The 22325-nt window shown below is 40.2% G+C and overlaps 4 protein-coding genes across 4 annotated transcripts; 2 read left to right on the top strand and 2 right to left on the bottom strand.

Annotated features, from left to right (window-relative positions):
* Positions 1-72: 72 nt before the first annotated feature.
* aldh9a1b (aldehyde dehydrogenase 9 family, member A1b) lies at positions 73-5567 on the top strand. The gene is made up of 12 exons (XM_085804604.1): positions 73-227; positions 428-644; positions 1407-1552; positions 1770-1899; positions 2085-2219; positions 2981-3177; positions 3325-3465; positions 3607-3795; positions 3878-3965; positions 4123-4264; positions 4646-4758; positions 4961-5567. Exons 2-12 carry the CDS (start codon positions 467-469, stop codon positions 5053-5055), a joined length of 1554 nt encoding a protein of 517 aa, XP_085660730.1. The 5' UTR covers positions 73-227; positions 428-466; the 3' UTR covers positions 5056-5567.
* Positions 5485-8178, bottom strand: zte38 (zebrafish testis-expressed 38). The gene is made up of 12 exons (XM_085804605.1): positions 7925-8178; positions 7548-7692; positions 7299-7362; positions 7099-7135; positions 6923-6943; positions 6804-6830; positions 6643-6710; positions 6396-6544; positions 6078-6301; positions 5902-5950; positions 5784-5827; positions 5485-5658 (listed from the first exon to the last, which is right to left on the bottom strand). The coding sequence occupies exons 1-12, from the start codon at positions 7973-7975 to the stop codon at positions 5608-5610; spliced, it is 930 nt and encodes a 309-aa protein (XP_085660731.1). The 5' UTR covers positions 7976-8178; the 3' UTR covers positions 5485-5607.
* Positions 8179-9162: 984 nt separating this feature from the next.
* prdx1 (peroxiredoxin 1) lies at positions 9163-13845 on the bottom strand. Its single transcript, XM_085804602.1, has 6 exons — positions 13747-13845; positions 11939-12055; positions 11565-11718; positions 11339-11461; positions 9890-10020; positions 9163-9652 (listed from the first exon to the last, which is right to left on the bottom strand). Exons 2-6 carry the CDS (start codon positions 12042-12044, stop codon positions 9570-9572), a joined length of 597 nt encoding a protein of 198 aa, XP_085660728.1. The 5' UTR covers positions 12045-12055; positions 13747-13845; the 3' UTR covers positions 9163-9569.
* A 3075-nt stretch (positions 13846-16920) lies between these two features.
* On the top strand, positions 16921-21158 carry LOC146970811 (histone-binding protein N1/N2-like). Its single transcript, XM_085804600.1, has 13 exons — positions 16921-17058; positions 17193-17303; positions 18032-18112; positions 18190-18299; positions 18423-18737; positions 18852-18949; positions 19040-19116; positions 19208-19281; positions 19658-19846; positions 19936-20099; positions 20580-20654; positions 20814-20909; positions 20996-21158. The coding sequence occupies exons 2-13, from the start codon at positions 17203-17205 to the stop codon at positions 21155-21157; spliced, it is 1542 nt and encodes a 513-aa protein (XP_085660726.1). The 5' UTR covers positions 16921-17058; positions 17193-17202; the 3' UTR covers position 21158.
* The last annotated feature ends 1167 nt before the right edge of the window (positions 21159-22325 follow it).

The raw sequence follows: 22325 nt of genomic DNA, 5'->3' as shown, positions 1-22325 counted from the left end.
GTAAATATTTCTTTATGATGATTTCAGATTTTTTCCGCTAGACGATGACGCCGTCCAATCATCAGTTACGCTATGACGGCTGCCGGATTCAGCGAAGCACGTACTGTCTTAGTCCCGCCCCCTGGGTCTGCCTCAGCAAAACAAAGTGGGGTCAACTAAACGTTACATTAAGTTACATTAATAGTCCATTTTCTTCAAAAGTGCACTGACAGCCGAGACTTCTGCAGGTACGTGTTTCACCAAAACATAAACACAAGAGATAAACATCGCCAATATAATGACAAGTCGAAGACAAGTAGCTAGCGGTAACAGTTGCTTGCGCACATTTACTGACAGTGACTGTACCGTTTGCTAATGTTTTGCACATAGTTTTGCATTGATGAAGTGACATTGTGCACGTCAACAACCGGCATGATGTGTGTTACAGCTATCGGCAAAATCTGGAAGAAACAGGGCCACTTTGAGTATGTTCCCGAGGTTGGCTGTGACCCTGCGGCGGCCACATGCCGCTCACCTCGCCGCGGCGGCTAGATGCATATCCTCGGGCTCAGCGGACGTAAACCTCCCGCTAAACTTCTGGGCTGGGAAGAGAAGGACAAGTCAAGAGAAAAGCAACAAGGAAAATGTTTACGAACCTGCAACAGGTTAGCCTTAAAATCATCTTATACTGAAAGAAAACCAGTCTGTGTGTGTGGGTTTTTTTTACATTCCTGATAGTAGTGAGTCCTAACTGGACTTTGGACACTGCTGTGTGGAGAGGTCTGTCTGCTGATCTCTGGTCCAATAAAACAGTACTGGTGTATTCTAGTTTTCTATCTGTAAGATACAGTCCCTGCATTTGACAGCTTGCTAACATGTTTTGCTTCCTGTACTGATTATCCATAATGTCACACTTAGATTCCCACTTTGCAAACACATACTACATACGTACACATGCATAGTTTTATGGCCCCTGACCAATTTCAGTGGAGCAGAATCAAGACATACAACCACATACATAGCTATTACAGCCTGCCAAGAACCCTGTGCATTGTCAGTCTCATTAACTTAAAGGCTGCTTGGTTCCAGCTTTAATTCAGACATCTTCACTCTATTTGAGTTCACACTCAGCCAGTGTGCAGTTTACCGTTCTGGCACACTGATGCTGCTTATCTTATCGCCACCATCACTGCAAAATGAAACGTCAAGCTCCTCAGTGTGAACGTCACACCATTCTCAGTGTGCCACGCACAGTAGCCCACAGGCTCCAGACACGATTTTCTTCTCTACTGAAGGATGACTCACACTGAATCAGTTCTAATTTAATTAACAGGCAAAATGAGATGGATGGCCTTGCCAAGTCCAACCTGTGTAACCTGTTGTTTTTTCTTCTAAACTCACATAATCTACTGTTATCAACATTGAAGGTCGAGTCTTGTGCCATCTGGAGCCATGTGGTACTTTCGATGTTGATCAGGCTGTGAAGGCTGCCAAGGCGGCCTTCGGCCATTGGAGCAAAATGTCTGGGATGGAGAGAGCGAGGATCATGATAGAAGCAGCACATATCATAGAGGTATTTATTCTGTGTTCATTTGTATTTTTGCAGAATATTTAACTTGGTTAATAAATTGCTATTGTTGTTATGGTTGATACAATTTCTGTAATGTAACTAACTCAATAGGATATTGCTTTTACCAAATTCATGAAAATAGTTTCTTGTATGTTTTCCTACATCCAGTGTCGTGTCTACACTAAAATATATATTTATTTGTCTTGGTGTTCATGCACAGAGCAGGAGAGAGGAGATAGCAGAAATGGAGGTGGTCAACAATGGGAAGTCCATCACAGAGGCTCGTCTGGATGTGGACTCTGGCAGACTGTGTATAGAGTACTATGCAGGACTGGCTAGCACTCTGGCAGGTTGGTACAGCCCGCACTTGTTATTCAAGTGTTTTCCCCAAACTTGCATGTGTGGCATATAAAACATTAGATAAGGATGTAGCTTAACAATGTCACAACAGTCATTTTTTAGCAAAGTGAGACTGGAAGGTCACATATTTCCTCTGTATTGTATCATCTTTATGCCGCTGTTTTCCCTCGTCAAGGCCAGCACGTGCAGCTGCCAGGAGGATCCTTTGCCTACACACGCAGAGAGCCTTTGGGAGTCTGTGTTGGCATTGGTGCTTGGAATTATCCTTTTCAGATAGCTGCCTGGAAATCAGCTCCGGCCCTGGCCTGTGGTATGAGATGCTTCTAAAGCTATAAAGCCATCAATTAGTCCTGTAATTATACTGTTATAGCAACTATTTCCCATCTGGAAGGTTATATTTTTGGTGAGATACGTATGTTTGTTTATTTAACAGAATGTATCAAACACCAAGAATTAAGTGAAACATGTTAAAAAGTTACTGTGGGCCATTGAAAACTTGGATAAGCCTGCAATTCTGCAGTTTATGAGGTATTTAACATAGTTGATTATGAACTCCTTAACAGTTAGGGTTAGTTCAGGGGTATGGGCAATCTAATTTCCAGAAGAAACATGACCTTTTCTACATTTTGTACGTATGATGTACAAATGATAAATGTGAAAAAAAGTAGTAACGGTAGTTTTTGGATGCTTTATCTTTTTATGAATGTTTGTTAAATTCCTCTAGGTTTGGCTCTTGAAATAAACTACTCTAACTCCTGGACATAATGTGTAATTGCAGCCAAGTAAAAAAAAAAAAAAAACACTGTCCCACTTTTTGCCCATAGATGGCACCAGAGCTACATGGCAGCTTTAAACAGCTCTCCTCTAGTGATTTAGCAAACCTCAACATTCACATTTTAAGTATTGTTTCAAATCATAACCACTGAATAGACGTATATAGACGTGTATATTTGATGCAGTAGAGATGTGCAGGTATGACATCATGTAGTGTGTACAGTATATAACATCTTCTAGTTGCTTTGATGAGATTTTATTTATTTTGATTTTGTTTTCTTTCTTCATGTAAAACAGGCAACTCCATGGTGTTTAAGCCATCACCGGTGACACCTGTGACAGCAGTCATGCTGGCAGAGATCTATGCTAAGGCTGGAGCTCCAGAGGGGCTGTTCAACGTGGTGCAGGGCTGCCAGGAGACGGGGAGCTTACTCTGCCACCACCCTGATGTGGCCAAGGTGTCCTTCACTGGGAGTGTACCCACAGGCAAGAAGGTTAGTGTTTTGGTAGAACTAAAACCTCCTCAAACACCACTTTTACTGGTTTTAGACAATAAATAAAGAAACACAATTCATCCATAAAACAGAGCATACCTCTAGTGATTTATTATTGATATTCTTCCGTGTAACATTGATGCGCAGATCATGGAGATGGCATCCAGGGGGGTGAAACCTGTGACTCTGGAGCTGGGGGGGAAATCTCCTCTGCTCATTTTCCAGGACAGTGATCTGGAGAACGCTGTGAGGGGAGCTCTAATGGCTAATTTCCTCTCTCAGGGCCAGGTACTATGCACTGTGTTGTACTACTCAATTTTGTATTTTCATTTGGTGCAACAGTTCAGCATCTTTGGCATCTTAACATTATAACTTTGTGTCCAATCTACACATGAAAGCGTATTGAGTTGCAGCACAAATGTATTACAGGTCTGCAGCAACGGTACGAGGGTTTTTGTTGAGAAAGGTATTCTACCAGAGTTTGTGGAGGACGTGGTGAAGAGGACCCGGGCTATAGAGATAGGAGACCCGCTGTTAGAGAGCACCCGAATGGGAGCACTGGTCAGCAAGTCACATCTAGAAAAAGTCCTGTACTTTGTGGATCAGGCAAAGAAGGAGGTAAGACTTGACATAGATATACTGATATACTTCTGAACAGCAACTTGAAGTTAGACTTTGGTGTAAACTGTGCTGTTTCTAGGGAGCTACAGTGTTGTGTGGAGGTGAACCTTTTATCCCATCAGACCCCAAACTCAAGGGTGGATACTACATGACTCCATGTGTATTGGGTAAGAGTTCAGGACATTCTTCTATAATAACACAGCACAATCTTTTTTCCTACTTTTTTATGCAGCATGGTACTCTAGAGTCTGAAAATAGTGTAGACTGATTTAGGTTAAGTGTCATTGTTTTCACATGCTTGTTCTGTTTTTCTTCCACATAAAGGAGACTGCACGGATGAAATGACCTGCGTGAAAGAGGAGATCTTTGGTCCTGTCATGTCTGTGTTGTCCTTTGAAACAGAAGAGGAAGTGCTGCACAGAGCCAACAACACAACCCTGGGTCTGGCTGCAGGAGTTTTCACCAGGTTGGTTTTTTTTGTCAAGTCATCGAGGAGAAATGCACTAGCAAATAAATCTGTGTTTTTAAAACCATAAGGTTGATGTAGATTGAATGTGGCAAACAAACTACCCTCTGTGTCTCTGATAACTTTTTGCTCCGTGTCCTTATCATCCCTTTTTTCTTGGTGAACTCGTTCCTTCGTATGCTGACAGTCAACACCACCTCCATATAAGTAGCTACTCACAGTTCTCTGTCAGCTCTGAGCTACCTATGAACTCTTAATTAAAGTTCAAACGACACACAGCCAGCCAAGAAACATTTATCAACTCAATGCAGAGTTTGTTCCTTTGTTGGCCTAAATTAGATGTTTAAAAAAAAAATAAAACCCACTGTTTCACATCTGTAGGGATGTAAGACGAGCCCATCGTGTGGTTGAACACCTCAAAGCTGGTTCCTGTTTCATCAACAACTACAACATCACTCCTGTTGAGGTGCCATTCGGAGGTTTCAAAATGTCAGGTACAGTCTAATAATCTATCATACAAACCATTTCCCAGTTGTCACTGGCCAAAACATGGTAATTTAATTTCTAAACGAGGTTAGAATAGACTTTAGGAGTTATTGCTGATCTGATGTTGTGAAAAGTACTGTCAAAAATCTAGTTTCTCTACCACCCAGTAAGTGGAAGTGGAAGTAAACTTTTAATTCCTACATTCACCAGGCATCGGACGGGAAAATGGCCAGGTGACCATCGAACACTACTCCCAGCTGAAGACTGTGTTTGTGGAGATGGGCGATGTGGACAGTCTCTTCTAGGAAACACACAGAGGAGGATGACGTTGCAACAGTGAGCCAGAGCCTGGGACAAATGGTCTGGACCGGGACATGTCCTCCAACACTCAGGGAAACACCATCAGCCTTAAGTGCCAAAAGTGATAAAAAAAAACAAAAACAAGCCTCAATCAATGGGGCTCAAACTGTCCATCCTCCACATGAGCCATGATTGTCTATGTTTAGAAGGAAATTTAACATAACTCAAGGCAATGTGAGACAGATGTCTGTGGCTAATAAGCTGAATGGTAACAATGAAACATTAGACAGAAAGATTAGATTTAAAACCAATATTATCTGTGCCAAATGGATATGAATTAGTATTTACTGAACATAAATTCTTTTCAGCCAGGTTGAGATTAATGAGTTTTATTTTGTGACTTATTAGTTTCAATACAGTAGTAGTAAATAGAGGTAATTAGCAAAGGAACATGTCAGTCATGAACTGTGACATAAACAATGTAAATATTACAATTAAATGAAGACATTTTTCATATGTGTTTGCACTACTGTCATTCTTGCTGCTGGTCTTTTTCGCTAATATCTTCTTCTCTTCTTCCCTGCCACATTTTTGGCAGCTGTGTGTTTCTAGGAAAGACAACAAGGATGATCACCTGTACAGTTTGTATTAACAGTACAATTCATGAGGAGCTCCAATTTTCCATGTTTTAAAATTGTATAACCTGCATAGTAATGCTTTTGTGCATCCTTACCCTTGCCAGAGGTCTGGTGGGTTTCTTGAACTGTGCTGCAGACTCTGTTTAAAGAAAGTCAATAGTGAATCATCCCAACTCAACCTCTCTTTGTAAAAGCCCCAGCATATTTACTTACCATCCTCAGAGGGCAGATCCTCGTCATCATCCATTTGTCTCAGAGGAGCCTGTAACAAAAATGTTAATAGTGATAAAAAACAACGAGAAGGAAACAGCCGCAATCTGTCTCAAACTATAACCCTCAGCTGTGAGACCACAATAAAACTGAAATTCAGCACTTCATTCTGGACCCACCTTGATCGCTAGGGGATTTTTCTGAGAAACCTGCTTGGCCTCCTTTGGGTGGTTCGCTTCCTTAAGTTTCTCGAGTCGGCTTTGTTCAGCCGACACACGAACTCTCAAGGTGTGAAAAGCCGTCTGCACCTCACCCACTCTGAAGTGGCCAGCCAGGCCTTCAAACCACAGGCTGTCACATTCACCCTCCTTGAAGCCTGGTGGTTGGTAGTCAGCAGGAGTGTCTTTAAAAGGAGAGCGGGGTGACACATTTTCATTATACAACCCAAGAAGTGACATTTGATGGTCAACTGACTCATTAATAGGCAGGTGTCTTACTGTCATCATAATAGTAGAGCTTCATGGTTAGGTAAACATTACTGGGAAGGGCTTCCAGGTTCTGCATGAGCAGGAAGAGCTTCCTGATGAGCAGCACTGAGGCTCTCTTGGTGTCCTCTAGTGTCACCTGTGTCTCCACATTGTTGTTCCTGTAGTTTCATTTGTAGTTTAATATTGTATCACTATGAACTAACCTGCGGAGGCTTCATCTATGTAACAAATGTAAAAACTGTATGTCCAACCAAACCTGAGTATGTTCATCCCTGGCCCCTTCTCAGTGTATTTGAATTTGAACTGATAGGACTCGATAATGCACTGCAAAAAAGGGGGGAAATTATTCATGTGTTTCTTTAAGTTGGTGAGACAAGTATTTAAAATAAAATTGAAACCATTTAAGATGGAACTTACGTTAGGTTCATCTGGGTTGGTGTACACCTTGATTGAATAACATATATATAGCAAATGTTGGCAACTTTTCTGTATTATGCAATTAATGTGTTAAATATAAATACTGCAGTCTTACATACCCCAATAAACACAATCTGGAGCTGGTGAGAGGACAACATTGATAATGAGTAAAAGCAGATTGATATTATATTGGATAGATATGTATTGTATTGATAAAGATTGACAGACCAAATGTCAGTCATAAACTGTGACAAATAATAAAAAGTCAGTCAAGTACTTGGATGCATTAACTTACATACTGCTTCTCCATCGCATCAAAGCAGCCCATCAACCTGGGAAAACAAGATTAAATGGAAAACAGAAATTAGGAAAGTAAATTAAGATCAAGTGCTTGTCATCGATGCCAATTTTCCATTTTACTTGGTCTGGCTTCTGGTGTTAGGGACAGTGCAACTGTAAAGTCTGGGTGCAATAAGGCAGACATATAATAAATACCATTTTACAACTTTGTTGGCACCAGGCGTGTTGCAGTCTTCACGTAAAACCTTGATGGACAAATCTGGCAAAATTGCAAACACAATCTGTCATTTGTAATCAATTACATTTTGTCATAGCAAAATGCATCTAGATTAGTCCATTGTAAAAGTGTGTGAATTATCAAGAAGTGGAAAACACAAATTTGCTCGTGAACACACTTTTCACAATTTCAATAAAGTCTAAAGAAGTAGACGTCTTTGTGTTCACCTTCCAGGTATCTGGACCTGTAGGCATCCTCTGGGAAAATCCCCCTGAGGTAGGTGATGGAGGAGACTGCCACAGCCATCATCCTCTTGGCGAAGACGAGGGATTCCTGTTTGGTTTTTAGGTCGCTCTGGAATAACCCTGCCCACTAAAAACATATTCCAGACACAGTGTTTGAAAGGAGAAAACATTTCATCTGTCACAGGACAGTTGACATTAGCTCTATGGCCACGGGGTGGCGCAATTAAGTTACCGGTAGCTACAGAAGATATCTCACGAAACTCAAGTCTCAAGAATTTGACACTTTTTGATTTGCAAATCGTTTGTGTAAATAAACCGGTACGTATTTTCTCTTGATAAAATGTTAAGTATGTCCAAACCTCAGCAGTTTCCTCCTTGTTCTTCCTGATGCACATCTTCCCTGCCGCCATTCTCCCTCCTCCTGTCCGTGGGTTAGCAAGCTACCTGCTAACGAGTGAGCTAACTAGCATAAATATTTAATATCAGCTAATTTCTGATGGGCTCTAATTCCATTAACGGCACTTTCCTGTTACAACTAGTTGTACGATCTTGCTCAATGCTGTCTAAAATAAGCCTATTTAAAACCTACACTGGTTAGAAACGAAGTTGGTCAAAAATGTAAGTCACAAAGGCATTAGTCACAACCAGGCAGAAGCTAATTTTATAATATAGCAATTCCCGCCAAAAGTGTGTCCCTTCCTACAGTCAGAGCGTCCACACTGTAGTGGACAGCGAGAGAGCACTATGGCTATTAGAACGTCTCTGCTATGGCATAAGATTTAAAAAAATATATACATTTTTATCTTTTAACTTTTCATTTTCAAAAACTAATAATCAACAGGCTTGTTTATCAGAGTCAAAATCAAATACATTAACAGAAATGTTGACTGTGCCTCTCAAGATTATTAATTGTATAGGAGCAGAAAAAACACAGAGCTGTGAATAATATTAATGGCTTCCTAGTTTGATTAATCCTAGTCAGTGGGGCTGCACACACAATGGAAGACCCTATGGTTAAAACACCTTAACATATCACACTCTGCTGTGACCAGCTTTGATTTCACTTCAGTTATTTTCAATAGACCTGTCAGCTCAAATTGGTGTTTTAGTTACATTGCTTCATAAGAACACCTATGTATTGCGCTATTTTAATCAAAAGAATAAAATTTGTAGGTATGACAAAAAAGTTTAAGATCAGTAAAATAACAATGGAGCCCTAGACCTCAAAACTCAGGTCTAATCAACCAAGTAAAACAACCATTTTTATTTTTCTGTGTAGTGGCAAACCTTCCACACTTATAAGGTTCAGTGTGTGCAGCAACTTCACTGAAGGAATCAATATATGGACCATACAATATAAAAAACAATAATCATAGTAGGCCTACCCCAATCTAATACGTGTCACTTTGTAAGATGTGAAGTTTTAAAAATCCTGCTTGCACCTGAGTGTAATAACAACAAACGAGACACCATGATACCATCCTGTCACCTTGGGGTATTCTTCAATTACACAGTAGTGGATGAGCTGGAGTGTAATTAAAATACAATCCATCACACCTGTTGAGTTTTGTAGTAAAAATGTCCCTTGAGGAGAATATTACACATTGTTTTCTTTATTTAGATGAAATAACTTTAGTTGTTCACTTAAAAAAAACATAACATAATGGAGCGAAGTGTGGCTTGTGGCTTCTTTCCAGTAAAAATATTTGTTTGGTCCTTTGTATCTAACAATAGTATAGAATGACACAACAGAACATACAATTTGCTTATTCAGGCAAGGAAATAGCATACATTACCACAACATAATTACAGTTACACCAAAGTAGGTCACGAGTGGACTATTTACCAGTACTCTACAGACAACAGAACACACACACATCAGGGTGACTACAAAAACTGTCTCCGACTTACACAGGCACAACTGTTGACTTAAATATTGTTCTGGAAATGTAATCTCTAAATGAAATCTCGAACAGCAGACAGCAGATGCAGACCTTGGTCTTATTACTGCTTGGAGAAGAAGTCTTTGCTCTTCTGGACGTCGGGTTTGATTGTGTCACTTCCTGGTTTCCAGCCGGCTGGGCAGACTGAAAAGATAAAGACTGATGAGTCAGGGGCAAGCAGATGCAGTAAGTTATACAAATATTTATCCTTGTGCTAGGGAGTGTGAAGTTTTTGAAATATATCACCTGCCATATACTGCAGTGTTTTTCAAGCTAACTTGAAATCTTTTAAAAACATGTTGGTATGACTGTTCAAAAAGTAAGGGCTGTATACAGCAAGACACAGTATATTGGGCTTTATTACAGAACACAATAACTTACCTTCTCCGTGTTTGTCAGTGAACTGAAAGGCTTGGACCAAACGCAAGGTTTCCTCAACAGATCGTCCAACTGGGAGGTCATTGATGGTGATCTGTCTCAGGACGCCCTTGTCGTCAATGATGAACAGACCTCTGTAACAAGAATGAAAAAACAGCTCATGAGTCTCCAAAGACTGTTGGATGCTGATGTTCCCTGTCCAGCAGCATGTTGGATAGTTGGATAACCTTTTATAACTTTCCAAAAATCCAACATTCACACTCACGTTACCTCATGATTGGTCACTTGTTTGGAGGTGAGGGAGGAGCTGAGTATTTCACTCCCCTCTCATTTTTGTTTTATTTTTATATAGGAGTTCTTATCACTTTTAATACACTGACTGTCTTCCTGAGTAGGCTGTCTGAAAATATGCACCATTATATAATAATATTGTATCTCCCTCCCATCTACCACAACACAGTTTTCCCTCTTGTTTTCGGTCGGCGAGAACAATTATGCTCATGTTAGACTTCTGAAACAGTTCTGAGAGAACATAAATTACCAGTAGTATAGTTCATGTAGCCTAAAGGTGAGACAGTCTATGAATGCAACCCAGCAACAGCCCCAGAAAAGGGAAGTAGGTGATGGTCAGTGTTGGGGAGACTTAAACTACATGTAGTTGAACTACGTAGCTTAACTACAATTTGCTGTAACTTGCTGGTAGTTAAACTACATTCATATTTTGTGCTGCGTCAAGTATTTCAACTACTAAAGGCATGAATCATGTCATGACATGCCAAGCCAAGTGGCTGATTGGCTGGCCCTGGTGTTGCTGTCATGATTTTAAACATTGTTGTTCAAGATACTCTGATCTAGAGTATGTCTACCTCTTTGTATTTTTTATTACATTTTTTGTTGACTGATTTACATTTCTGATTTAAAATTTACAATTTGGGGAAGGATTGTCTATGGTGAACCTACAGTATGTTGACCAGAAATGTCAGCTTTTTTTCTTTAAAAAAATACAAGAGGAATATATCTGCTGGCATGTGAATTTTTTGTGGGCTATTATATTTTGTTTTGATATAGGCCTACACCACATGTTGATTTATTTAATGCTGAGTTACATGAGTATAATGAGTATGAGTAGTTGCTAAAGCTACTTTTTTTAGCTGTAGTTTTACAAACTACATTTCTCCCGGGGTAGAAATGGCAAACTACTGCCAGACTGAACTACATGTAGTTTAGCTACGCTTGCAAAGTAGCTTCCCCAACAGTGGTGATGGTAGGACAGTCTATGTTCTCCTATTCCCTGGCTGAAACATCTCTAGGGTGTGTCATTTAATGTTATGTTAAAAAAAAAGAAGAAAAAAGTATCAACTCCCTCTGGAAATAGGAACAGCAACTACTGTCGAAAAACTGTTGGAATTTCTTCAAATGGCCACAGACAGCACAGCTCCACGTCACACTCACCTGTAGGCGATGCCTTCATCTTCCTTCAAGACACCATAATCTGTGGAGATGGTACGCCGAGTGTCAGACACCAGGGGAATCTTCATTGTGCCCAGACCGCCCTGCTTACGTGGTTTGTTGACCCTTTGAAAAACAAAAAACAAAAACAAAAAGTGAAGTGATTACAAAGAGAACTGCATGCACATGACCATCCTGTGGACAATTAGAATATAAAGCTTGTTACTACCATGCGAAATGGGAGAAGTGTGAGTCAACAGAGGCAGCGATGACCTCACAGCCGATTTTCCTGAATTCTTCGGCGGCATCACTGAAGGCAATGATCTCGGTTGGACAAACAAAGGTGAAGTCCAGTGGATAGAAGAAAAAGACAACATATTTCCCTGCACCAAAGGAGAAAAGCAGATAAAACACTGAGTTTGTCATGTGATCATACACCTGTGGCAATGACAGTCTAATGAATTCCTGTCTTTTGTTGTGTAAATTAATGTCCATTCAGGATATTGTTGGTATCACAAAACAGTGAATTACAGTCCAGAGGAGAGTGGCATCAAAGCACGTCCTCCAACCAACAGAGGATGAGACACATGTTTAGGTGCGTACCTCTGTAGTCTGACATCTTCACATCGGCAAACTGTCCATCCGGCATCACTGCTTTGGCTGTGAAGTCTGGGGCCAGCTGGCCAATACGTGCGTTTCCTGCAGCCATTTTCAGTCGACCTGATCAAATGAAATCAAGTATTTGCATCATTGTATTTCTTCTTCAATCATAACTGTGCACAGGTTTTTTCATTACCAGGACAAGTAAATTATGCATGTCTGATACACGTTTATCTCACTTTGTGATGAGACAAACTGTGCATTTTACTATAGGATTAAAACTGGTGATTATTTTCATCATCAATAATCTATTGATTATTATCTCAGTGAACCAAATTATCGTTTGGTCTACAGAGGAACTAAACGTAGAGAAATAAACAACTTCCCATAGTGCAATATCAAATAATGTTATTTCCCTAATAAAAGACCAAGAGAAGCAGAGAATGTTTCTACTTTTTGCACAAAAAATGACCCAAAACAAAAAATCCATTGTCAATGATTCAATTATTTCAGCTGCAAGGTATTCATCATGTGTGCTACAGTACAATGAGTGTATTGTTACCCCAAGACCAAGCATAATTGAATTGAATAATTGTAAAAAAAATAATAAAAAAACCCCTGTACAGTAGAAATCTTGAGTGATGATGTGTGAAACACACAGATATAGGCTACTTTGGTGAAGAGTTTTTAAATAGCCTATGTTAAACAACTATGATAATAAATGACAGGAAATGATCAATCACAATAGATACGATTAGTTGCTCAACAATACTAACCAGTCCCTTGTTCCTGCTTCTCCGTAGTGAGCTTTTAATACTTTAATACTCTTTGTCATAAGTGATAGTAAACTGATATAATCTCAGTTTCTGAGTGATTGTCAGACAAATAAAACACCTGTCCACTTCACCTTACACAATGGGGAATCGAACAGGCATATTTGCATTTTTAAAACAAAATCTCTCAGCTGATTGTTAATGTCAACTGGAGCTGCAAAGGTGAAACAAAGTTTTAATATTATAGCATGTTTTGTTTTTTTCTCTCAGAGCGGCTGCCATCCTTCTAACACATTACAAACATTAAAGTCATATGACAGTGGGAAAATGTGTGTAAAACTATGAAATACGTTGTAATATATTATTTGTTATTAACCATGATTACAAGAAGTGAAAAAAAAATCAAAACTTAAAATTAAACCATATAAAATGTTCATATTGTAGGTTACAACAGAAGCTGTACAGCTCACTGGGCCAAACCTCAGTAAATTTCACTGGTAGCCTAAGTTACTTTAAACTGGCAGCGACTGAAACCAACCAAGCATTTTCACTTCTCACAGTTTAATTTCACAGGTGTGTCCGCATAGACGTATCTACTGCAGTTTTCAGTGTTGTCTATCTACACACTGTCCCAGCTGAGGTGGGGGTCAAGGTGAAAATATTGCATCCGTATTAGTATTTCTCGAACTAACTCTGACTCCACCTGAAGGACCAAATTCTCAGGTTGTCTGAAGATTTGAGAGCAACTTAAAAAAAGCTGATGTCCTTAGTGTAAGTGAAAAGGTTTCGTTTAACAGCATCAAACTATCACGAAAGTCACATTTCCTCAACATTTCGAAACCTCCAAACCACGTTGATTTTCCATAATGAACAAGATTATGATTTTAGTGAGAAACCACTTGTTGAACTGTAAAACTCAACAGCTTCGCAACTGAAAAACCTCACTAAACTAACGCTACGAAAAAACACAAGAACTATCTTAAAGTCTACAACAGTGGTTGACAAAAAGCACGTAAGAGTGTATTTTGATAGACATACCTTGTCTTTGATCACACCAACAGACGGAGAGCGGAGTGTAGGAGCAGACGGGCTCCGTGCGAGGATTTATATTCCCGGCTCACTTCTCGCGAGAGGATCGTTCAGAACGTGCTTTCAGCCCACTTTCAGCCCAATAACCAGCCAGTCTCAGTAAAACCATTACACAGCATGACTCTGCAGTTTTCATGATCACTTTTATGGGAATTTCAACTTCTTGTAAAACTATAGGAATACGGCATATATAATGAGGAAGCAGGGTGAAGAAGATGACCACATGTCCACATGTAATGTGGTCTTTATGTTTAGTTTTAGTTGTCAAATCTGTAGACTAGTTTGCAAAGGGAAATCTGACTATCATTTATCCACTTTAACTAGTCAGGAGCACAGGGTAACTGATTTCAGTGTCTAGATTAGGTTACTTTTCCGTTTTGATGCAGCATGACATTGAAGTATATTATATAGGCCTATAGTATTTTTTTTTTAAAGCAGGTCTCTTTAATCCAGGCTAACAGCTATGCAGGGGTCAGGGAGTCATGAGGTTTTATCATATGACTCAACTTATTTCAGGATGTGTGGGGGATCCACTGTCATGATGAACAGACATTAAACAACACCTTCACAGAGCTGCTGTAACCTGTGTCCTCTGTTGTAGCCTCTTGCGATTCATTTAATTAAGTTAATTAACCTTCCTTCTTAGGACAAAGCGCTGGCAGAAAAAGGCCACCAGCAACAACACTTTGGATTTCTTGTCTTTCAACAAGTTTTCTCAGATGACCATTTAAAACAGACAGGAGTAGCTAGGGCAAATTAAAATACCTACTTTGTTTACAACAATTGAAAGCATTGTACTTTTGAAATAGCTATTCTTTGTCTTATAGTTATGTGGCAGTTGTATTTGTGCATTCATTTCCTCCATGTTTCCTGGTTTGCCACTCATTACCAAACCTTGTTTCTGTTTACAATGGGATGTACTTCGCAGAACTGTGCACTGTTGCAACATCTTGAACTCACCCTGAAGGCATTTTTTATTCTCATTTCCTCCTCGCCACTGCTATATTTACATAATGACTAGGCTGAGGGAAAACATACTTATTTAGGCGTTGTCACACTGGCAGCAGTTTCTATAGGGTGATAACATTTTAATTTCAATGTCATCATGAAATTTTAAGGTGCAAAAAAAGCAAACAATTGTTTAGTTTAATGCCTCATATGCCCAAGATATCACATAATTCCTGTTGTTAGTCCGGAGGGTAGTTGATAAAACTTTGTAAGCCCCACCTTTTTAATAACTGAATATGTAGTCCTGATGTGACTGTAGTATTGTCATCTGTCATCTGTTGACACCACAGGACGGTTGTTAAAACTCAAGAAGTCACTTTGGACCCTATTTTATTTTTGATAATTTTTTACTGAATCTCAAGTGACATATCAATCAGGACAACCTGATATAGCCAAATCTTACTTCACGCTCTGGCGATATTTAATATCTGATGTCCAGGAAATGAAATTCTGTGTATGTTTTCAAAATTAGTTCATTTGAGTCTGGGGGCTGTTATCAGCTCATACAGTCCCTCCATCAGGCCTCTTTTCTCCGCTGTCACAGAGTGATGTCTTTGCATGCGGTTGCCATGGGCACCGCATCAAGGGCCAGATAAGAGGGAGACACACAATAACCTCCTGTTAGAAGCACCGCGGTGTCCTGTAGTGATCAAACGCTGCCCTGCGTTCATCTCCTGTCTTACAATATGCCCATAATTACTGCATCTGCTCCACTGCTTATTCCAAAGCAAATGAACATTTGAAGAGCACTTAGGCTATGTGTCTATCATCCTGGGTGCGCTCAGCTCTGCAAAATGTCAAAACTGTTTTTTTCCAAATGGAAGCAGTGGTGGATTGAAAGATTGCTGCAAAGTAGTGCTACATTTGATATTAGTAAATGAATGCAGTTCAGAGAGAATTATTCTCAAGAGCATTGACATGAATGTCTGCAATGTCATTGAAGGCTTCACGTTGTTCACATTGTGTTTAGTGATGAGTTCATTATACATTTCTGCACTATGGGGTTTTTATTATTGCATCAGCCCAAATACACCCATGAAAAGCAGTAAAAAAAAAAAATGGACTGTGCTCTCAGTAAACTTACTTTTGTCACCTAACAGTGACAGAGTGACATTTAATTAGTTTTGCAAAGTTTATTAATTATATTTTCTACTAAAAGTTAGATGAGAAGATTGAATAGATGATATGTTATATGGCAGGGTGAGAACACAGATCAGTGTGTGCTTTCATGGCAAACATTATGTAAAGCCTTCAATCCACTCCAATATTGGAAAATAAACTTACTAAATCTGAGATTAAATAAGATCTGGTACCATTGGTGGTAGATTTAACTGAAAATTATAGCTATTATGACAGTGTGAGGTGCAGCCTCAGTGTGGGGCTGATTGGGTGCCAGGTCCAGACTTGTCTTGACAAGGCTGTGACACAGTGGAGTCAGCAGGAGCAGCTCAGAGGGGAGCTGCACAGTCCCTGTCCCTCACAGCAGGACATGACAGCCGTGTACTGCACTTTTACGCACATGCTCAAACACATACACCACTACCAGCAACGGCAACTTTTTACTGTTAGAGCTGAACAACTCAAATAAAACACTGACATGTAGAGGTGGTAGTAGGCTTTTAAATCTATATTATTAAGAATATAATGCTTGCTAATAATAAAAAATAAATAAATAAATAATAATAATAATAATAATTACATAATACAATTAATATAATATTAATAATACAATTAACTGATAGAATATTTAGAAATGAATGGTTATACACAAAGACAGACAGAATACCCAGTCTATCAAAAAAAAAACTTGAAATACCCATAGACTGGAAATACCGTAATCAAGTATAGCTATTGTGACAAATCAGCTTGAAGAAATGTTATTTGATGCTCATGGCAAAGATCATTTTGAGTCATTTTTATTCAACGTGCTTTTCCACGCTCAACAAGATATTATTTTTTGCTGATTTTGATGATGCCCATTTACATCATGATGGCTTTTATAACTTGAATGTATCATTCATACTGTACATAGATAGTTCCTCTTGTAGCACCCATGGATGTATTATGGTAGCACCCTGTCCCTTTAAGAAATCTCCCGCGCTAGTTACGAACCCGGAAGTCGACAGGAAAGTGCAGGGATATTTCGCGCCAAATTGAAACAACAGCTCAGCCAGTGTGAGCAGCGGGAGGGACGAGCTGATAGACCAACCAACTCTGCTCTTAGTTTCTCAGTCGTTTCTCACTTCAGTCAAGGTAGGTAGTTACCTCCGGTGACATTTTGTGCTTTGAACCGTCAACCTGCACCGCTACGAAGACTTGAATGTTGAGCTCGTCCAAAGGTCCGGTTCTCGGAGCGGAGGTAAAAACGTTGTTTTCTCTCTGTCCAGTGTAGACAACATGGAAGAGGCCAACAAGCTCATCGGCGAGGGCAAGAAGCACCTGGTGATGGGGAAGGTGGTGGAGGCGGTGGGGTCCCTGCAGGAGGCCTGCGGCATGCTGTGAGTTAACCAGCAGACAAAGGAGCCTGATGCTCCCAAAGAGCTTAGTAATCACACACACACGACAAAATTAAACCTGCTAGTCACACACAGCTGGAGCTAACAGGCTTCAAATGAACAAGCTCAAACAAGTGAAGCTACATGATATTACTTTTACAGCAAAAAACAAAAATGTTAAGAATCACATACTTTAAGTAAAAAAAAAAAAAAACATAAAATAAGTGAACATTGTATCTGAAAAGGTAAAATACTCAATTGTACAGCTTTATTTATACACTTAAGTGGCGAAGTGCTTCACCTGAGTCAAATATAAAAAATAAAACAAATCAAGGAGTGAAATATAGACAGCACATGCTTACAGGAGAGGGTCGACCCAGACTTGACCTAGAACTGATTAAAATAATTTTAAAATGTCATTCTCTACTGTTTCTGATTAATATTTTGAAGTTTGTTAAATATAACTGTATGCTGCCTTTTAGAGAGTCAACAGTCCAGTATTCAACAACATTCAAACGGCTGATGTGAAATAAAAAAGCAACAAATCTTCACATTTCAGAATCTGAAACCATCAAATATTTGATATTTTTCCTTTAATTTTGCCCAATGATTAGACTTTAATTTTGCCCAATGATTAGACTCGAGTGGTTGAGATTTGTTGAGTCACTATAAATCAGCTAATTTCAGCTCTAATCACACATGTAAAACTTGACTTTTTCCTCTAATCGTAGAGCTAAAAAGTACGGCGACACAGCAGATGAGTGTGGAGAGGCTTTCTTCTGGTGCGGTAAAGCTCTGTTGGACTTGGCTCGGTAAGCACATGAAATTTTTAGTATTGACTCGCTGTTTCAGAAAAATAGTTCAGACCTAAGTGACTTTATTGTCGTAGGATGGAAAACTCAGTTCTGGGTAACGCTCTGGAGGGAGTGCCAGAGGAGGAAGAGGAGGGTGAGGAGAAACCCAAAGACTCAAATGTTGAGAGCACAGAAAACATAGATGGTGAGGAAGACAAGTCGTCTATCTTGACTTATTTTTCTTTCTTCTTGGGCTAATTTTTGTGCATTAATTTCTCTAAAAGACATTAACACTGCTCATCGTAACTCTGCTCTCTGATCACAACAGACAAGACCAGAGATGAGCTGAGGGTTCAGGTGTACGACGCCATGGCAGAGAAGAAAAATGAAGACGGTGAGAAGACTGAGGCGAAGCAGAGCGAAGATACAGAGAAAAGTGGTGATGCTGAAAAAGCCAAAGCTACTGACAAGGAACAGAAAGTAGAAAAGGAAGAGGGTGGTGAGGAAAAGAAGAGCAAAGCTGATGAAAGCAAATCTGCTGAAACTGAAGAGAAGAAAAGCAAGGAGGTTGACATGGAGAACAAGGAAGCTGAGAAGGAAAACAAGGAGGAGGAATCAGCAGAGAAGACAGAGGAAGGAGAAGGTGCCCGGTCCCATTTGTCCTCGATTGGAGATTTTGATTGTAAATGGCCCCATGATAATTGTAATGGCACGTTGACCAGTTAATCTAAACACTTGGTGTCTGTGACGTCTTCAGATGGTGAGGAAGAGGTTGAGGAAGAGGACGGCGATGATGCAGAAATGGAGGGAGACGCAGCGGAAGAGCAGGGTGAAGGAGAGGGCACCGCTGAGAAGGTACTTGACCAATCAGCACAAGTGCACGTCAGAATAACTCGGCTCAACGGGTGACCTTTGTGTCGTAACATCTGTGTGGTTGAATTTCAGGACAGCGATGACGAGGAGGTGGGGAACCTGCAGCTGGCCTGGGAGATGCTGGAAGTGGCCAAAGTCATCTACAAAAGGTAGTGGAAACTCCAGATGTGGTCTGAGCCATGGTTGAACATCACAGAGCTACAGCTTCCTCACTAACTATGCTTTTTGTTTTTAAATAAGGAAAGAGAGCAAGGAGGATCAGCTGATGGCAGCCCAGGCCCACTTGAAACTGGGTGAAGTTTCCTCTGAATCAGGTACAAACAAGTTGCTCATGTTACAAATGTCTGAGGGGGAGAAGGACGATGTCAGATCTCATAAGGATGGAGCGATAAATCAGTTTTAATGTCGACAACGTACAGTGGTCGACACCTCTTGGGTGTGAACGTTTGCTGTGTTCAAAATACAAGCAACACGACGTCTGAACTATGAGATGAGGAGGTTGTCATTTTTCTGCAGTGTTGTTGGCTAGATTTCCCTTTTGAAAATGATAAGTTAAAGTAATTTAGTTGCAGGTCTAAATTCTCTCAAGTTGAAAGTAGAGTCATGGAGAAATTAAATAATTAAACTTGGTCATTTGAAATCGTCCTCATTGAGAGATGGGTGCTGACTTGATGCCTTTTTTCCTCTCAGGAAATTACAGCCAGGCGTTGGAGGATTTCCAGGAGTGTCTGAAACTGCAGCTGAAGCACCTGGACTCTAACAGCCGTCTGCTCGCCGAGACTCACTACCAGCTGGGCCTGACCTACAGCCTGAACCTTCAGTACAGCCAGGCCATCGAGGAGCTCAACAGCTCCATCTCTGTCATAAAGACCAGGCTGGGTGAGCAGAGCTGTCTCTTGTAGCTGCTCTCTAATGGTTGTGCCCGTCCGAGTCGAAATGTTAATGCGTCTGTCTACCTCGTCTTGCAGAGAAACTGCAGGAGCTGCTCGACAAGGCCGACGGCCCCGACGCTCTACCAGACGAAAGGAAGGAGATGGAGGAGCTGAAGGCTCTGCTTCCAGAGATCAAGGAGAAGGTGGAGGATGCCACAGAGGGACAGAAGACTGCTTCTGAGGCTGTGAAGGGAGCACTGGTGAGTTCAGGATGATTTTAACTTTACTCCAGTGAGAAGCAGATTTATGACACTTGGTGATACTGTGCAGTAGTTTTCATATCTATCTAATGTGAAAGGTTGTGCAACACTTTGCTAAAAATCAGTGTCTATGCTGTAGAAACGATGGTGAAATAAAAAGGAAAACATAGGCCTCTACACCAACATCATAACCACTATTGTTGTTTAGAGCTTGGCACCGAGCCTTAAAGAGTCTAACATGTGCCCAGTCTATGATGGACCGCCATTCACACAGCTAATATTCACACCTGTCTGTCTAAAGTCTTGTAAGCATTGAATCAAGTCTATAAAAATGTGTTGGTCTGGTGGTGGATTATACTGCAGGAAGCTGTTTTTAATCTTTTCTGGAGTTTGATTCAGCCTCTGCCTGTAACATGTTGTCAATCTACAGTGAGTTACATGCATGTAATTTTAACATGCTTTTTAATGTTGTGTTGTCAGAGTGGAGAATCCACTTCCTCTGCGTTTCCTGGATCCACTGTACAGAAGAATGGTGACACTTCCTCCAGTTCAAAAGTAAGTTTCAGTGTCATATTTTATGGACAAATGTTTCTTCTAACAATTAGAAGAAACATTTGTCCATATTTTTAGATTTTATCATCCACAAAAACACTCGTTCAAATTTTCACTTTTACTGAGACCTTTCATCTCATGGTTTGGTTTGGTACCTTCCAGATTAATGGCACATCGACCAGCAATGGGGTCAGTTCTACCAACGGACACGCCACCACTGCTCCAGTCTCTGATATCTCCCACCTGGTCAGAAAGAAGGTGAGGGTTGTTTTCATATTTTTTATTTTGAATGAAGACATGGAAAAATAGGAAAGATGTGAATGAACCCGTGTGCTGTATTTCAGAGGAAACCAGAGGAGAGTCCAGTGAAGGAGGGCGTGCTGAAGAAGGTGAAGCAGGATGATGCTCAGAAGACTAACGGGGTGCAGGAGCCTCACACTGACGATGGTCACAAAGCCAACGGAGACACTAATGGACACGCTAAGAGTATGGAAGTCGAGAGGTAGGTAGTTGCCATGTTTCGCTACATGACTACAACTATTAAATTCGCTGTTTATAGTTCATAACAAGAACATCAAAGGCCAATACACCGTTTCTTTAATGATGACATACCTGAAACGTCAGTTGAACCGTTGTTGCTACGGTCCGTCTAATTAAAAGTCTTCTCTCTTTCAGAAGCTGAATTCCTCCCAGACCTTTGTTCCCGCCCAAGAAGAGATTCACCATCACCCTGAGCTCTTACCGTTGTTCTGCACTTGTTCGCTCTTTGTAAATGTTTGTATCTTTTTCTATACGTTATGTAACCTGTGAAGTTGAATAAAGGATATAGTTTGATTTAAAAAAAAAAGTTTGGTGTCTGAAAACTGATCCCCAGTAATGTGGCTTTGGTTGGGTATATTTTGATTTTGTTGTAAAGATGAGCTACCAGTACATGAGGAAGGAGGAAGTTTTAACCCTGGCAATAGTCAGTTATGTACAAAATGTCACAGATTCAACACCAAATAAACACAGTGGAACAGTATTCCTCTAATGACAAACAGAAACGTGAATGGACCCTTCACATAGGCTCCACTGTGGCCCTGTGTAGTCATCTATTAAAAGGAAAATATGGTTACAATTAACCGTCAATTATTTTCACATTGTTGAAAATTGTGCCTTTTGCTGAGAGCACATGCTTGTTTAGCTTCAGTAGCCATGGTGCTGCTATTAACTTCACACACTGGCAGTTCGAAAGAATAAAACTTAAATGGTGTCCTAATATAATGATAATCTCACAAGCTATTTCTATAATCAGAACTGGTGTGACTGGCATTTACATTGGCTTAACTGTATTGCCAACAGCACAGGTTCACTCATGTGCCCTATGTTTTAAAATACTGACTTTTCCAAGTTAAATAAGTCTGAACTTTGTTGTTCAATTTGGCAATGCATCCAATTACTCTGATGCAACAGTTGAGTGGAGTCTTCTCTGGGATATCTGGGCCAGACATGAGCCAACAGCACATCTTCACTGCAGAGAAGCTCCTGCACTCACTCATGTCTCCACTTCATCTGTGTAATGTGCAGCGCTGGACACATTACTTTTAAAAAGTAATTAGTTATAGTTACTAGTTACTTCTCCCCCAATGGTAACTGAATTACATTATAAGAATAACTATTGTGTTACTTACAAAA

The sequence above is a fragment of the Trachurus japonicus genome, chromosome 17, assembly GCF_045865225.1.
Source record: "Trachurus japonicus isolate A0001 chromosome 17, Traja_1.0".
Taxonomy (NCBI): domain Eukaryota; kingdom Metazoa; phylum Chordata; class Actinopteri; order Carangiformes; family Carangidae; genus Trachurus; species Trachurus japonicus.
Note: the sequence above shows the minus strand (reverse complement) of the source record. Positions and strands in the feature narration are given on the sequence as shown.

Coding starts and splice junctions, on each gene's coding strand:
- aldh9a1b (XM_085804604.1), top strand. CDS start 467: ATGTTCCCGAGGTTGGCTGTGACCCTGCGGCGGCCACATGCCGCTCAC. Junction 3,466..3,606: donor ATTTCCTCTCTCAGGGCCAG/GTACTATGCACT, acceptor AATGTATTACAG/GTCTGCAGCAACGGTACGAG. Junction 4,265..4,645: donor GCTGCAGGAGTTTTCACCAG/GTTGGTTTTTTT, acceptor TCACATCTGTAG/GGATGTAAGACGAGCCCATC.
- LOC146970811 (XM_085804600.1), top strand. CDS start 17,203: ATGGAAGAGGCCAACAAGCTCATCGGCGAGGGCAAGAAGCACCTGGTG. Junction 17,304..18,031: donor CAGGAGGCCTGCGGCATGCT/GTGAGTTAACCA, acceptor CTCTAATCGTAG/AGCTAAAAAGTACGGCGACA. Junction 18,950..19,039: donor GAGAGGGCACCGCTGAGAAG/GTACTTGACCAA, acceptor GTTGAATTTCAG/GACAGCGATGACGAGGAGGT.
- zte38 (XM_085804605.1), bottom strand. CDS start 7,975: ATGGCGGCAGGGAAGATGTGCATCAGGAAGAACAAGGAGGAAACTGCT. Junction 6,711..6,803: donor CCAACCCAGATGAACCTAAC/GTAAGTTCCATC, acceptor CCTTTTTTGCAG/TGCATTATCGAGTCCTATCA. Junction 5,659..5,783: donor CCACCAGACCTCTGGCAAGG/GTAAGGATGCAC, acceptor TGTCTTTCCTAG/AAACACACAGCTGCCAAAAA.
- prdx1 (XM_085804602.1), bottom strand. CDS start 12,044: ATGGCTGCAGGAAACGCACGTATTGGCCAGCTGGCCCCAGACTTCACA. Junction 11,462..11,564: donor CACTTCTCCCATTTCGCATG/GTAGTAACAAGC, acceptor TGTTTTTCAAAG/GGTCAACAAACCACGTAAGC. Junction 10,021..11,338: donor GATGAAGGCATCGCCTACAG/GTGAGTGTGACG, acceptor TTCTTGTTACAG/AGGTCTGTTCATCATTGACG.